General features: G+C 26.3%; 1 protein-coding gene across 2 annotated transcripts in view; it reads right to left on the bottom strand.

Moving 5' to 3' along the window:
- Nucleotides 1-1,949: 1,949 nt before the first annotated feature.
- LOC142317266 (uncharacterized) overlaps nucleotides 1,950-17,548 on the bottom strand; it is a 41,155-nt gene continuing 25,556 nt past the window's right edge. For both annotated transcript variants that reach the window (XM_075353677.1, XM_075353686.1), the window contains exon 5: nucleotides 1,950-7,038. In XM_075353677.1, the coding sequence (XP_075209792.1) occupies nucleotides 6,883-7,038 (156 nt within the window). In that variant the 3' untranslated portion in view covers nucleotides 1,950-6,882. The remainder of the gene's footprint in view (nucleotides 7,039-17,548) is intronic.

Genomic DNA, 17,548 nt, shown 5'->3' with positions numbered 1-17,548 from the left:
ATTACATTTATAAAGAAAATAAATAATTAAGTTTATAACTCTGAATATTTAAATTATTAGAATATGAAAAACGAATTTAACATAAATAAATAATGTGGAACTGTTAACAATGGGTTAAATTAATTAAGTAAATGCCTTCTTTTCATGAATCTACTGGACTAGTGAATATAATGTGCTCTATCTTTTCTCCCTTAAATTAAGAATAATTTTTCTAGGAAATCTGCCATAATTTAAAATAAAAATGAATATATATTTTATTAAAATACAATTTGCATATTTATTAACATATAAGATAAATTATATAAGAAATAATTTTTAACATCTATGAAATATTTTTGATAATTACTATCACAGTTCAGTCTTAACAATAAAGTGTGAATTCAATAAAAAAGAAAAAAACCTTACTACAATTAAAACTGTAATGCAACTGACATTAACTTTGTTTTTTTTTTTTAATGATTAATTCACTTTGTAAATCAAGACTTATGGGTATGAAATTATATATCATTTTTGCTGTATATGAAAAATATGTCAGTCATTTTCGAACTCAGAATACACCAGATGAAAGATGAAAATGCTACTGATCTGCAATGGAGCCTGGTAAGCGATAACCTTATGACAAAGAATAAATTGATGTTTTGCACACTATAAAAATAATTAAACTTCTTTATTTTGGCTCCTAAAATTATTTTGTTTGTTAGCAAACAAAATTATCCTCATTTCATCAACCTTAAAATCTTTTCTAATATGTTTTTCATTCTAAACATTTAAAAAAAAATTTATTCCTGAATACTTATCTAAATGCAGAAATGTAGGGCAAGATGACTTCGGGAAGAGCACATGAAAAAATTATCTTTTTGAACTGGAATAGCACTGCACATTTTACAACTGTCTCAACACTAAAGTAGGTTTGTAAAAGTATATTATTCTATTAAACCATAATTTTAATGTGCACCTCAACTTTTACAGCTATGGTTCTTCAGTCAATGTTTAAGTTAAGATTCACAGAAATGTGAAATAATTTAATTTAGCAAGAAAAAAAATTTAAATTAAAACAAACTATGAGTATATTATAATACACTCATCATATTAAATGAAATAAATTGTTAACAAATGCTAGTTCTGTCATTTATATTAAAACTTACCAAATGAAAAAAGATAAGAGTTGACTGGGATGATGTAGATTACTTGGTCCCAGAGCTAGTTAGCAGAAACAAAAAACTGTCCAGATACATAAAGATTAAGGAAATATAATGAGGTTAAATAAAGTTAAGGACATAAACGTATAAGTTAGGTAAGACTATTGCAGTAATAAGATAAACTACCTTAAAAACATGGCAGATTAGGTTGTAATTTACGATATAAGGTCTTGATAATAACTTTTTATTAAGTAAAAAATTATTGCCAAATTCATTTAAAAAAATGATTGTCCATATTAAACAAAATTATTATTTTTTCATTATTAGCTTATGTAAATTCATTTATTGTGATTAAAATTTAGTCATTGATTTTTCACATTGCTTTTAAGTCAAAATATCAAATTTTAACAATTGAGATGTTTAAAAGAAAAATATTGTGAATTCATTGCCTAAAAATTTTCCATATTAATTTAGAATAATAAAACTAATTGTTTCAAATGTTAACATGATTACAGTTCACTTATGTACAGTTTAAAAATATTATATAAAGAATAAATATTTAACTTCACAGTAAAATGCAAAAATAATTTTGACTTTTATCAAAACTGCATTTACTAAGCAATCATAAACATACGTCTTAAAGTAATTAGGTTTAAACTGATATGATTATTTAAAGTAGGACAGCTTAATTTGATCATTTTCTTACACTGTTAAATCAGACTATGTAATTCAAAGAAAATTTTATCACTACAAGGACTGATTAGTATTGATACAACAAAATTTATTTTTTTCTAAGAAAGTATACAAAAATTTAAATATAAATATTTAATAACTCTTTTAACAGTTCATTATTTACAAATTACAATTTTTTTTTTTAAACAACTACTGAAATATTCACCACTTAGATTTTATAAATAAAATTACACACTATGTATATTTCAATCTAAATTTAATCCTTTACACGAAATAGATAACAAAATTTACTAAAATGAAATTTTTTCTTACACTGTCTAGTAAAATAAGTATTTTATTGCAATAAATTGGTTTTTATAAGCAATTTTAATTTTCAAAAAATTATGCCCATTTCTCACCCAAGCTAACAATGGCACATCCAAATTAACATTTTTAATCTATTGTATGCAGTTTGTACAACATTTTACATCTAAAAGAAGAATAATTGTACTTTTTCTCAAAACAGAGGGAACTCATGATTTTTTAATCATATGTTTATTTTCTGAAACAAAATAAAATAATCTTTAAAAAAATGTTCCTAAGAAATAAAAAAATTATTTTTAATTATAATTTTTTTATTTTTTGAAGAAGGTATTAAATTACTAATTGAGGTAAAGTGTTAGTAGTCTTCTTTTTTTTGAGTCAGATTACAGAGTGAGAATTTAAAAAATTCAGAAAAAATATTACTTCTTTGCTTTTCAGGGATAATTTTTATGTCAATCTTTTCTTTTTGTAGCTTATTTTATTTTATATTTATATTTCAAAAGAAAAAGTTTTGTTTTTATTTAAAATATAAACAGACCTATACAGACCACTGCCAAAAAAACAACGTTTTTTACGTTTTTAAGTTTTTAAGTTTTATAAGAGTTACAAATGTGAGAAATCTGCATCTTGATATAAAACAGGAAATGGAATGTAAAAAAATGTTAAACAAAGCATAAGTTCTCTGAAACACCACAATACAGATACAATTTTCTATTTTCAGTTTTTTATGTATTCTCTTTTGAATTTTCTTGGGAAAATGCTTTAAATATCAGGATGATTATTATTATTGATTATTATTATTATTATTATTGATTATTATTATTATGATTATTATTATTACATTTTAACCATCCAATATTAAGCAGCGATTAGATGAAATGATGTCTTCAAATCATATAAGTATATGATGAAAATTTTGTTTGAAAATCTTCCAAACAAAAAAAGGTTTACAGACAGTAATCTACTCTAAAAAATAAAAATAATCAATAAAATCAGTCCATTTATAAAAGATTATGTTTGTCCAACTATAAAAAAAATAAGGGTTGAATTACGAACAACTCCTTTTTTTAAGTCTATTATAAAAAAACCTTACACATTCTTTATTCAATTTATTTTCTCTGAAAAGAAAAATTATATTCAAAATTCATAATATAAAGCAATTCAAACTAAACAAATATTATTTCAAACAAACCTGGTAGTTTCTACCAGTAATCATGATGGTAATGAAAAACCATCAATTCCCAGATACAGAAACACTTATTACTAATTCTGTTAACGATAGCCATTTTTAAATAACCACTAACTGAATAAATTTGGACAAAAACAAAAGGGAAAGTAGTTGTTGGTGGAACCTGAGTTAACTAGGATGATTGAGACTGATACACATACACAAGTACATGGTGATCGTTTAGTTGCAGAACCCAAAGTTTTCCATGTTGCAGGAATGACAGTTAAATTTGTAAAAGATATTTTAATTAGGGTAATTTTTTGTTTGACAGAATAGTGTATGGTTTTTTCATTTACATGAAAAAAAAAAACAGAATGGGTGAATAACTTAACACAAATAAAACAGAAAAAATGGAGTCCATTAACTACATCTAATATATACTTAAGACCTCAAATACTCCAGAGAAAATGTTTGATATCTACAACAATACATAAAAACTACCTATATTTAAAGTCACTTGTTTTGTTTATTTTGAAATCAATCTACTGGATAAACAGTATATATTACAAAGACAATTTACCTCTTTCGATTCTGGTTTAGTTCTCATATCAAAATGATTTAATAATAAATACACTTAATTTAGCATATTAATACACTTAAGTGACTTAAAGGTTTGCCCCTGCCTTTGTCAACCAAACTGTCAACTGGCTTAGGAGTGATGGGTGAGCAGGGTTTGTTGTACTTTTTAGCCAGATGACATCATTCAATTACTAAAGACATGATACATTTGTATATAAAGTGCAAAAACATTAAGAATCTTGTTGTACCTGTTTAATTGTGAAGTGGTGCGAGCCGCATAAAGTTAATTTGTTTATACTCGTGTATTTTAGTTTTTCCTATGTTGAGTGCATTATCCTGCATATAATATTTTTGTAGTTGTATTTTAATATTTGTGAATATTTATTTTCTTGCATATTTTTAGTGAGCTCTGAACAATAATGGAGGGTTTTGTGTCAAAATCTAGTAGAGGGAAAACTCTCTACAGTAAAGCTCAGGAAATTATATGAAACTTTAATCAATTTATGGAAAGAGAGGACAAAAATTCCAAGAACGGGTGGTGGTACCAAGTGTACCATTTACTATTTCTGTGAAAAAGCATATTTAGAGAACTGCTGCTGCATATGGGGTTTCAACCAGGTCTGTTAAAACAATTTGAAAAGAAAATAATGGGATGTTAATAACAGGAAGGTGAATGCTCAATTTAAATCCCCAAAAAAATAAAAACAGAAAAACAGAATTACTAATTTGGATAGTTTCAATAAATATTTAGTCAGGTGAATTATTTACGATTTCTATTTGCATGAAAACATGCTTCCTACAACTAACATATTTGTAATAAACTGAAAGAGGCTATTAGTTTTCATAGTGGTGTACAGAGCATCAGGAAAATGTTGAAATCCTTAGGATTTAGATGAAGAAAAAAAATATTCTCATCAAAAATGATTAAATACGAAAACAAAGAATATGTATGTTATTTAAGATGCATTAAATGTTACAAAGAAAAAACATCCCATTGATTATATAGATGAGACATACATTTTATCTTCTCATATCTCAAACAGAACATGGCTGGACAATTCTGATCAGGGCATACTTCATCCAGTATCAAAAGGTGACCGAGTGATAACTGTGCACAGTGGAGGCGAGATGGGATTTGTAAACTATGCTCTGCTGATATAGAAAAGTAGCACATCAAGTGAGGATTATCACAACATAAACTGTGAAATTTCATGAAATAGGTGGAAAACAAACTTTGTCCAAATTTACTCTTGTGACTGGTTGTAATGCTGGATAATGGTGCGTAAGATAATAATCAATATAAGGCACCTGCCATAAAATCTACGAAATTGGAAATGGTATCTTGGTTATAGGAGAAAGAAATACCAATTCATCCTAAAATGCTTAGACCGGAAATTTACAAACTACTTAAGCTAAACAAATGATGACATAAGACTAATATTTTGGAAGCTTACAGTCACACAGCCTGTCACTCAATTGCCTGTCACCAAATCACTTGGATCTAAACCCTATTGAAATATGGGTAAACATAAAAGGATATGTAGCTCAAAGAAATGTTAGATTTAAGTTACACCCTGTGATTATTCTATATGAAAAAAGAATTTCTAATATAAAAGAGAAAGACTGGTCACGGATATGTGAGAATGTGAAAAAACTTAGAAGATGAATGAATATCAGGAGAAAGAACATTTAGCTGATAATGTTGAATTTGTTATCAATTTACAAGAATGTAGTAATGAAGACAGTGTTTATTCATCTCCAAGTGAAGACGATTTCTGTGTTAAAGATTTAGCAATACCTTTAGAGTAATACTTACTCCATTACAGTTAAGTCAAAATAAATATTTTAATGATAATGCTATTAGCATTTATTTGTAGGTTAAAGAGAAGTAAGTGAAATAATAACAAGGACAAAAATAAAGTACATATAAATTAATATGTGGAGTTAATAAATTTATATCATATATAATAACATATAAAACATTGGAAATAAAAAGATGCATGACTAAGTATACTAGACTCAGCAGTTGGCAAGGGACAAACTTTCAACTCAAGTATTGTAAATACACTAAAAAAAAAAAACACAAAATTAATCAAATTATTATTATTATTTCCAAAAGAAAAACATTCACTGGGATTTAATTAGCTCACAAAAGTGCCAATAAAAAGCAATCAAAACTCAAAACTGGTTAATTTTTTTTTTTTAAACTACCAATAAAAGTATAAATACTCATAATATAGTTACAGTTAAAGTTATATAACACTCTGTGTAGTGTTTAGTTATAAGAGCAAAGAAGAATGGATGTATGTGTGAGTGTGTGTGTGTGTTCACACACAGAGAATAATCATGGCCTTATAACAAACTTTTCAAGTCCACAATCTCATAATTCATTTCTTAACAGCAAATAATACAATTATAAGACAGTTAGTATACAACAAAAACATTTTATTTTATAAATATCATTGTATCATGTTCCTCCCCCAAAAAATTAATGCAGTTTTTTATTTTTATATTAACATTTTTTTCAATTCTTTAGTGTCCTAAAACACTGCAGATCATAATAAAATATTTACCAATATCCAAACTAAAAGCAACCCCCAAAGATGTACTATTAATACTATAATGAACTATGAAAACACACAAAACCTATCAAATCTTCTTAGCTGAATGTAAAGGTGCTATGAATAATGGACATTAATAAGAATCTTAAATCTATCTTAAACCCGTAAAACTCATAATACTATTAACAAACAACATAAAACTGAAGTAACATTCTTCTAGATTTGTAAACACTTAACAACATTATCACATACAAGAATTTAAGATTATCAAGAAATAATAATTATGTAATAATTATAAAATAATAAATTCATAATAATTTTATACAAAAATTAAATTAAAAACTGGCTTGAAATTTTTTTATGATTAAAAAAAAGCAAAAAAATGAGATTTAATTATGTGTATTCTAATAGAGCATATTTATCTTATCAGTTCTTATATTCAATATAACACATGAGTCACAGACGCTTGTGAAACATTTGACACCATAGCCTCCTCCAAGTTACTATCCAGTTTACTGTAGGAAGCTGTGTTAGGTCGACGACGACCTCCTCCATGTGATCTACCACGTCTACCTTCAACAGCAAGCGCTAGTATCTGAAATATTATATAAATATATGTAAAAGTATAATAAAGATCCGATAAAAAGCAAATACAATAAACAAGAAAAATAAATCTCTGAAATAATAATCAACAGCACTTATTCCTTACATTATAAATATTATGAATTCTCCATACTTGTTCTTATTTAAGTACTTTAAAACCTTTTTATTAAAACTATATTATTTTTTAGTAAAAATTCTTTTTAACAGAATTTTTTATAATGAAAATTTATATATAATTGAGTATTAATTAAAATTGATTTTATTACATAAGGCAGTAACTTTAATGCATTGCAATGTAATTTTATTTATTTTTTTCAAAAAATAAAATGGAAATTAATATTATTTTTATCATTTATATGGAAAGATCAAGGAGTACCTTGATCATAACATTAACAAAAATATAAAATACAAAAAAATCATTTACATATTATACAAAATAAATAAATTTATTATTAACAATAAAAATTATACCACCAGATACAGTTCATAAAAAGTAAGAACACTTACCAATTTATCTGTAGTGCTTTAAGAGCTTGCAGCTCCACCATAAGCAGACTTTTTACTTTTTACACATTAAACATAACATGAAATTAAAATATTATAAAATACTGTCAATTACTATTTAAAATATTAATTTATAAAATAAAATAAACTATTAAAACATTAATTAAAATCAAAAATTAAAAATATTAGTATATATATGTACTGTAGTCAAAATTTAAAACATTCACATTTACCATGGAATACACATTTACAGAATAATATCAAATCTTAAAATTAAATCCACCAAATTCATCAGTTTATTATTAAATTCTACCTGTTTATTGATAAGTATATCTACTTTTATATTTTATTATATTTATAATTTTATATATAATTTTTATATTTTATAAATACTTTCATATTTATTAATATAATATTTTTCCCATATGTCAATTTCCTTATTATTATTTTCTTGAATTTTTAAACTATTTTCTACATTTGTAATATTATGTTTGTTTTTTATTAGGTGTTCTGTAACATTTGAAAATTTAGTATTACCATTTTTATAATTATTAAGTGTTCATTAAATCTCAGTCTCTTAATGAATGAGCTATATATAGGTTTTATCTAAATATAAATCTTCACAATTGCTGCATTTTATTTTACATATCCTACATAATTTATGTGGAATATGTAAAATAATAATAACAACTATATTATTTTTCTGTAGAATATACTATATGGGTTTATCAGGAATATGTATGTATATATATATATATGCAATATTATACCCCTTTTTAAATACATAAGTGAAATTTTTTGTTCTGTTACCATAATATTTATTTAAATATGATGCATTTATTATCTGTAACGTGCTTATTTGGTTGCCTATTACTACAATTCATAAAAGTGGTCTTCTCATATATATTCTTGTCATTTAAGTATTTTTTTAAATTAATTTAACAACAAATTTATTATTACATTCAAATATATTTGCTGTATTTTTTAAATAATTAATTTCTTTATTCATTTTATCCCTGTTACAGTCAGTATATATAAATAAGCTCTATATATTAAATTTCTAAATGTATTGATTTTATTTATCCACGGCATATAAGATTATTTATGAGAAATGTATATGTTGTAATTTAGCTTTCTACAAATGTTTGTTATGACTTTTTTTCCTTTGAATAGTTCCCTTTTTACACATTATACAATTTATTTATTTGTTGTTGTTTCTTTTTTCTGTTTTTCTATCAGCCCAGTACCTCTTCATTATTTCTGATATATTATCAGAAATAATATATCAGAAAGTTCCTTATTCTTATCCGTATATCCTTATCCTTATTCTTCAGAAAGTTCAGCTCTCTTATTTTTGCATTTTGGGCTTCTTGGAACCTTTTAATATTCTCTTAAAATTTCTCTTTCTCTCATAATTTCTTCAGTTATCTTCAGTTCTTTTAAGTCTTCTTGGACTTGTGCAAACCAATTGGCTTTCGTTTGTTTACTTTGTAAAAAATCAAAAATTTGTTTAGTCAATTTACTGTTATTCATTCTAAATAGATTGCAGTAAAATGCATTTTTCTTTTCCTTATCATGTCTAACAGACTTTCAATTTTAGTATAAAGTTAGCTATCTGGATTAAGTTTACCTGATTATTTTGAAATTTAGGATCTAAAATTTTTGTTATAATTTTCCTTTCTCTTTTTTCTAAAAGATCTTTGGGCAGTCTTAGGGTTTCTGTTGCATAGAGTGCTTCTAACTTTATCACAATTTTATAGTGTGTCATTTTGAGTTCCATTATAAAGACTGTTTTGTTATATTTGTTTTTTTTTTTTTAAGCTAGAAAGCTTATTTCATTTTTATCTCGAATGGTTAATGCTTCTTTATCTAAAGAATTCTAATTGATTCAATCTCCAAGATATTTGAAATTATCCACATTCTCTATTATTTTATTATTTATACTAAGGAAATTGGGGTAGTTTTTATCATTAGTCAAAATTTCTGTTTTCTGAAGATGATTTTTAGTCCAATTTAAAAACTTGTTTTTCTAATTGTTTAATTCTGTTCAGCTGCCTTCCAGTTGTTAGCTAATAATACCACATCATTAGCAAAAGGTAAAAATCTTTAGTCCTTCAGTTCTTAGTTTTATTTCACAATTTTTGGATAAATTTTTGTTCCATTCTCTAACTACCTTTTCAACAGCACAGTTAATAAGTTGTGGAGAAAGTCCATCTCCTTGTCTTATGCCAGTTTCAATGGGAAAAGGATCGAATAATTCTCCCAGAAGTTTCATTTCAGAGTATGTATTATTTAATGTTGCTTTGATTACGTTTGCGGTTTTGTTATCTGAACCTTATTCTGTTAATGTTGAATAAAAGTGATGTTCTCTCTACCAAATCATATGCTTTTTGAAAATTAATAAGGTAGTAACATAAGTTCTATTTTGAAATTTATAGTATTCATTTTTATAGTATTTCATTTTTTTTTTTATAGTATAATATTTTTGAGATTAAAGATTTGCTCTATACATGATCTATTTTTCCTAAATGACTTTAGGAAATTAATTTGACTTTCAGTTATGACTTTATTATTAATTAATTCAATGTTTATAGCCAAATATTTATATTTCAATTTTTATCTATTTTGCTTGTAAATATTATCGTCTCAATTTTAAAACAGCACGTTATTATTACAATGCCAAGATAATCGACAAGATATTGATAAATAAAATAAAAATACTGTATAAATGTAACATAAAAAATGGCTTCCAATTAATAAGTAAATTAAAAAATTTAGTAATCTGTATTATTACTGGAATGGGGTATATCATATGATGTAAAAAATATTATACAACATTTACATAAAAAGTAAATGAAACTATACAATAAAAAGGAATCCTATTAATAACAATAAAAATCTTACAGATATAAATAATACTATAACAATTAAAAGATATATATGAATGCAAAAATAATTTTGAGTTTGAGAGTAAATACTACATTCAAACTGAAGGACTTGCTATGGGGTCACCACTATCTGCTATTATGCCAGAAATATACACAAAAAATTTGGAAAAATCAATAATATTTGGAATTAGATATACACGTGAAATTCTACTTTGGGAGAGACATCTCGATGACATAACAATACGAAACAAAAAATAAATAGTGAATTTAAAATTATTAATAATTAAATTATAATTATTATTATTAATTATATTTATATAACAAAAAGGTAATAATATTTTCAGGTGAAATAAAAAAAAAAAACAGAAATACGAATTATTTAGATATAAACACTGAATTAATCAATAATAAAGTCATAACAAACGTTATAGAAACCCAAATTACAACAAATACATTTCTCACAAAGAAGCTAATATGCCATGGATATATAAAATCAATAAATTTAGAAACTTAATACGTAGAACTTTTATATATATATATATATATATATATATATACATACTGATGGTAACAGGGATAAACTGAATAAAGAATTGAAGGAATAGACAACCAAATAAGGACATTATAGTAGATAATTTGTGTATATATATATATAATATTTAAATAAATATCATGAACGAAAAATTTCAATAATGTATTTAAAAAGGGATATAATATCTACATAAACCTGATAAACCCATAAAGCATATTCTACAAAAAAATAATGTAGTTGATAAATATAAATTATGTGCCATATATAAAATAAAATACAACAATTGTGAAGAATAAATATAGTCAAATTCCTGTAACTCAAATACCTATAACTCAAAATTTATTCTAATTCCTGACCATATTGTATTACGTTTTACGAAAATATAATTCCTTTAACTCGAACAAAAATCCTACAAGTCGAAGTAAAAAATTTGACTAGTTTATTACAAAAAAATAAAAAAAACCTTAGGCCTATAACACTGATTATATTTTTAGTTCAGAAATATGAAACAAGCATGATTCACTTCCGTTACTATTCGATAACAAAAAAAGAAGAATCATCACACAGTAAAGAGGGAAGCAAAATCTTATATATCAAGCGTCAGTTTTCACTGGAACTCGTTTGTTGCAAGAAATATTTTATAAACGTCTCAGCTCATATGCATAATTTTCATAGGCCTGTTTGGGTTTGCTTGCTACTGTAAACAAAGGTGTTCTTGTTCTGTCTTAAAAGTAAAAAAATTGTAAAAGTACACTAAAAGAAATTATGAGCAAATATAATGAATTGGTCATTTTTAACGCTGACTAAACTGGACTGTTTTACAAATTTTAACTTTTAAAGGTGATAAATGCCATGGTGGGAAATGAAGTAAAGACCGCATCACAATTCTTTTAGGTGTGAACATGTCAGGTACAGAAAAGTTGAAACCTCTCTTAATTTGTAAATCGAAAAATCCAAGTTGTTTCGCTAACATTAAATCTTTACCTATTAAGTACAAAGCCAATAGAAAAGCGTGGGTTACTAGTGAAATCTTCTAAAAATGTTTAAAGATTGTTCAACTCCCTGGCACATCCAAAATTGTTTCCTCAGATATTGTTATCGATAAAATGCATTTCCTTTACAACAAATTTTACTTCTACACTACTACCAATGGATTAGGGCATTAATAAAAATTTTAAGCAAATATACGGAAAAGGATTGTAATGAAAACGTTACCAGAAATTAATCTTCTTCATTATGGGAAACTAAAAATCTTGGAATGATGTGACTGAGCAACAATTTTTAACTGTTTTAAAAAGGCTGAATTTAAAAACCCACAACCAGTTGTTTTATCAGAATATGAACAAACTAGCAGTGAAAACTTTGGTTCTAGCAACAATAATGGTGATGATGATAATAATGAATGGGAGTCAGTTACCGATGTTTTGCAAGTACCCAGCGACGTAACTTTTGGATTTTGTTTCTATACACAAAGATTTGGTAATAGCCGAATACCCTACTGATGAAGATATTGTAATCAATACGATTAATGCAAAGGCAAATGAGAATGACACCATACAAACTGATTCAGATAACGACAATGATGAACTACCCTGCGTACCGCCTCAACTTTAATGGGAGTTACAGATAACGCTGATTCTACTCGACGATTCGTTAAATCAAAAAATGATGTACCAGAATCATTTTTTTCTGCTGCGGCAGATACAGAAAAATGGTTGACTACACTGCATCAAAATAAACTACAACTACCAACAATTTTTTTAAACAATTTTTATCAAATTCAGTATTTTTTTTACAAAAGAGCCAATTGTTCTTCACTTTATTATTTTATTTTTTATAATTTTAATACTGTTCTTATTTTATCTGAAAAACTTTTAAAAACACAATCGATGAATTTAAAACTGAATCGTGTTTTATATACAACAATGATATGTTTTAATATTCATATTAAGTTATAGCCTTTTGTATTTTTCATTCTTTAACAATTTTTGTGCAATAAACCGATTGTCAGTAAGAAAAAATGTGATTATTACAGTAATTTGGTGTGTATTAGCCTACATTTTGTTTAGTGTCTTCTGCAGTAATAAATACTCTTCAGGTAAGTTAAGTTTAACTTACTAAACTACATACATACTAACCAGTAGTACGCACTGTATTTATAATGCTGAATCAAGTCATGCTGTGATTTAATAAGACTGTATATGGAAAAAATGCAATGTTTTATTAAACAGTGCTGTAGATTTTATGTGAGTGAATTTACTGTGGGTAATAATTTTGCAACATATATGTTTTCGTAACTCAAATTTTCTCAAGTCAAATATTTTTTGTTCCCTTGAATTTGATTTTAATGAACGTTTTAATAATTTATTTTATTTCATAAATTAATATTTTTAATAATAACTGAGAATATTTTATAATATCTTAATTTTATATTATGCTTAATTTTTAAAAAGCAACAAGTCTGCTTATGATGGAGCTATAAGCTCTGAAAGCACTACAGACAAATAGGTAAGTGTTCTTACTCTTTATGAACTTATCTCTTATCTGCAAGTATAATTTTTATTGTTAACAATAATTATTTTGATACAGCGGGTTATAATAATATATATATATATTTTAACATGAAATAATAGAGGTAGAAATAATTAACATGCACATTATTAATATCCTTGTTTTATTATTAAACAAATAAAATTAAATTAAAGGAATTTATAGTAATGAAATAATAATATTATCTTTTACACCACCTCTTGAATTAATATAAACTACCCTATTAGGTAATCATTATTACGTAACAAAATGAAAACTGAATAAATATGACAGCAGAACAGGATGGAATTTTGTTGACAGAAAATAAAGACAAATGAAGTTACATTCTTCAATATCTGGAATCAATTCTTCATAAAGTGGATATATAAGGAGAATCTTGGGTGAACAATAAAATTAAAATGAATAAAATAGTGCTTCCAGTAGGGAATTTTAATGGAAAAAGGATCTATAAAGTTCAAGTATAGAATAAAATAGCAGAACGTATGACTAAACTTGATATATGATTATTAGTGTTCAGCTATGCGTTATTAAATGGTGAGGAAAGAACACTACTCTACATCAACATTCAGAGTTCACATTTGTTAAATTTTAATAAGAACTTCTTATAAATTTCAAATTGATTACCAGGTCATCTAGAAGTTGAAAATAACTTCATGTAACAATATTAAATACAAAAAATCTTTTCATCACATCTTTTGTACAACCACTATAAAAACTTGATGTTAAATAAGAGAAAACTAATTGCTTTATTAGTTACATGTCTTGTTACAATTATTATTAGTTACAATAATGTCTTGTCATTTGAAATAAAACTTGCTTTTTCATCGAAAATGGACAAATATCATATGATACCTGTACAAAATTAATTTTTTTTTCAAATGTAGGTTTTTCCAGGTTACATCAGATGTTTTTCTTATAAAATGTTTTTACATTTTTGGTGATGAAAATGTGAAAAATTGAAAAAAAGTAATAAAACTGCTTTGAACTGGGACCATGTAACAATATATAATTGGCTGAAAAAACTCTTGAGACAAAAGTTTCCCGACTGAACGTAAATGACAATTACTGCGATGTACAAGACAATGTTAAGATAACAAGAACACATAAATAAACTTCATAATTACTTTCTGTCTGATTTAAAACATTACCTATGCTTTTAAACTACGTTTAAACTATTAGTATTTAGCTTTACAAAGATTTTTTTATGTTCTACCACACAGCAAAATTTCCTTTACGTAGGTAACCTAAATAAAATTCAAATAAAAATACGAACCACTTTACCTACAATTAACTTTGGATTTATTAAACAAATTTTGTTGTCTTGCATACTTATGAACCATATCTTAATCAAATCTACCATGTTACTGTGAATCCATTAATTCAATCTATGCATGATATGGAAAGTAAATTAAATAACTTTATATACAAAACTGGTAACTTAATGTTTCACAGGTTTTCACTTTCGTCCTTATCATTAAAATATGAAATAAGAGATAAACATTAAAAAATGCACCTGCCAAAAAGAAAACATTGCTCTTTTTGTTCTGGTTTGGTTCCAGCATGATTTTGTATTGAACTAGCAAACACCACATTTGAATTTTGAAAACTAAAATATTGGTTACAAAGATAACAACATTTCCAAATAACCATGATCTGTTAGATCAAAAGTGTACCTGATGCATGCAAAAGCTAGCCTTCAATCTACTAACAAATACCCCATTTCAATTTTGAAAATCAAATGATTTTTTGCAGAGATATTATAAGAGCATCCCATTGCCCCTCCCAAAATAGTGCCCAGGAGCACCCCATTTGTTGCCAATTGATGGTGATGATTGGTCTAGCCTCGCACGAGATGCTCGCATCACCTCACCACCCTAGCCTCACACACAGTCCCCCACGGGAAGCTCCCATTATTATTAAATCAATTTTTTTTTAATTTAACATTATTCTAAAAATTTAATTCTATTATTTATTAATATTTTTGTAATATTGTTCATTTGATTCGAATCATTCAGTTCAAATCCAGCTCACACAGTGATAGAGGCTCACAGTTCACAATTCAATAATTCATTAAAGTATGTGCTTCAACTGGCAAATCTCCACTACTCTATATATATATATATATATATACTTATTTATTTATGTAATCAATGACAATCCCAGTAATGTAAGGATTCCAATGCAGAGTCATATATCTAAATCGGATCAGCTGTTGAGCTGCTACGGTGGAACAAATATACAGTCTAAGTACATTACACTCCTTTTTGGACAGTCGTGTAATAACAACAGTAATCTTTCTCATAAAAAAGCATGGTGCATGGGTTTGCTTGTTTGTATGTTCGTTTGTCATATGTGCACATATTTATATTTTAGTTACTATTGGTGCAGAGCAGACCAATGGTGGAGCGCCAGGTGGCTTCACACAGTTCCCTCCGGCTATAGTCTATGTAATATCCTAAGGTGGATCCATAGTAAGATTTGGTATCCCCTATACTGCTCTTTACATCACTCAGTGATTTCTCTTCACACAGACAGCTATAGTAGTGTATCCCAAAAGTCACATCAATTAATTTATAATGACTTGCACCGTATCTAATTATGACATCACTATTATAGTAACGAAATATGTTCTGGTAAAATTATTTATACCTAATATTTTGTTCACGATGTATGTGAAGCAACTTATTAATTTATTTCTTAAAACTATAGGTTTTTGTTTTTTCAAGTATGTGAAACTAAGGTTTTGCTATAAATAAACAGTAACAGTGACATAATACAAAAGTACATGAAATGAGTTGTTTATTTATTACAGGCTATAATGTTATGATTTTCTTTGATGTGGTTTAGTGATTTACAAAAATTATTTTTTAATAGCAGGTACCCATTACTTTTGTTGCATCTAGTAGCATGTGTTACACATGCCAGGTTGTAGGAGTTGAACAGAGGAGGCATGTAGAGGCAGCTTGTAGGGAGGAACCCGCCTTTAGATTTTACATATACAGTACTGTACTACAGAAGCAGTCAATTGTCAATTAATTTACAGATTATTTAACTTTACTTCTAAGTATTGATTATTTTTATTTACTTATTATTATTTATTTAATTTTATTAAAGTGAATATAAGTTAATATTATTTAGTAATAAAATTGTGATGCAGTGTGGACCAATGGTGGTGCACTGAGCGGCTACACACAGCTCCCTCCATGACTCTCTCCCGCTAGAAGGAGTCTATTGTCAATAAATTTACAGATTATTCAATTTAATATCTAAACATAGATTATTTTTACTTATATTTTATATTTGTATTTTTTATTTATTTATTATTTTTTAAGTTTTTTAATAAAAGAAAGTTATTATTAGTTAATATTTTGCAGTAAAAAAAAAAGGATTCTTTATTTAAAGGGAGAGAGTCATTGGCGCACATCTGGCTGGCGCATCACATGGTCCACTCTGTGTCAACCGCATCAGCTGGAATGGGAACTAACACAACCTTACACAAAACACACAAGCCAACTCCCTATTATCAATATGACTAGCATTAAAACATTATATTTCTGTTAAATGTTCAGAAAAATATTCTCTACACACTAATATTTCTTTTTTAAAATATTTAATATTCTCACAAACATGAGGATATGAATGCGTCAAGGCTCCAGGGGCAAAACCCCCTGACTAGATGGTCGGTGAGCGAATCAAGTCCTGACTGGCTAGTGATACATAAGTAAGATGAAGCGACACCAACAAATAAGACCAAGAATAAAGAACATGTTTACATGATCGAACATATTGCCTGAGATATTTAAGATTTCTTTCAGTATAACAAATTGTCAAAATAAACAATTTATTATTTGCTTATTTATCAACAGTTTATTTTTGGTTATGTATTAAACCTTAATTATTTTTTATTTGTCTTAAAAACACTAAAAGTAAGTAGTAAATACTAATGAAAATAAATTAACAATTAAATTACACTTAAACTTTCAAATAGTAACTATTAACAAACAGTACCATTAGCTATTAGCAGTTAC

Source organism: Lycorma delicatula, chromosome 1, assembly GCF_047948215.1.
Source record: "Lycorma delicatula isolate Av1 chromosome 1, ASM4794821v1, whole genome shotgun sequence".
Taxonomy (NCBI): domain Eukaryota; kingdom Metazoa; phylum Arthropoda; class Insecta; order Hemiptera; family Fulgoridae; genus Lycorma; species Lycorma delicatula.
The sequence above is the reverse complement of the archived record's forward strand: the minus strand, read 5'-3'. Positions and strand labels throughout refer to the sequence as shown.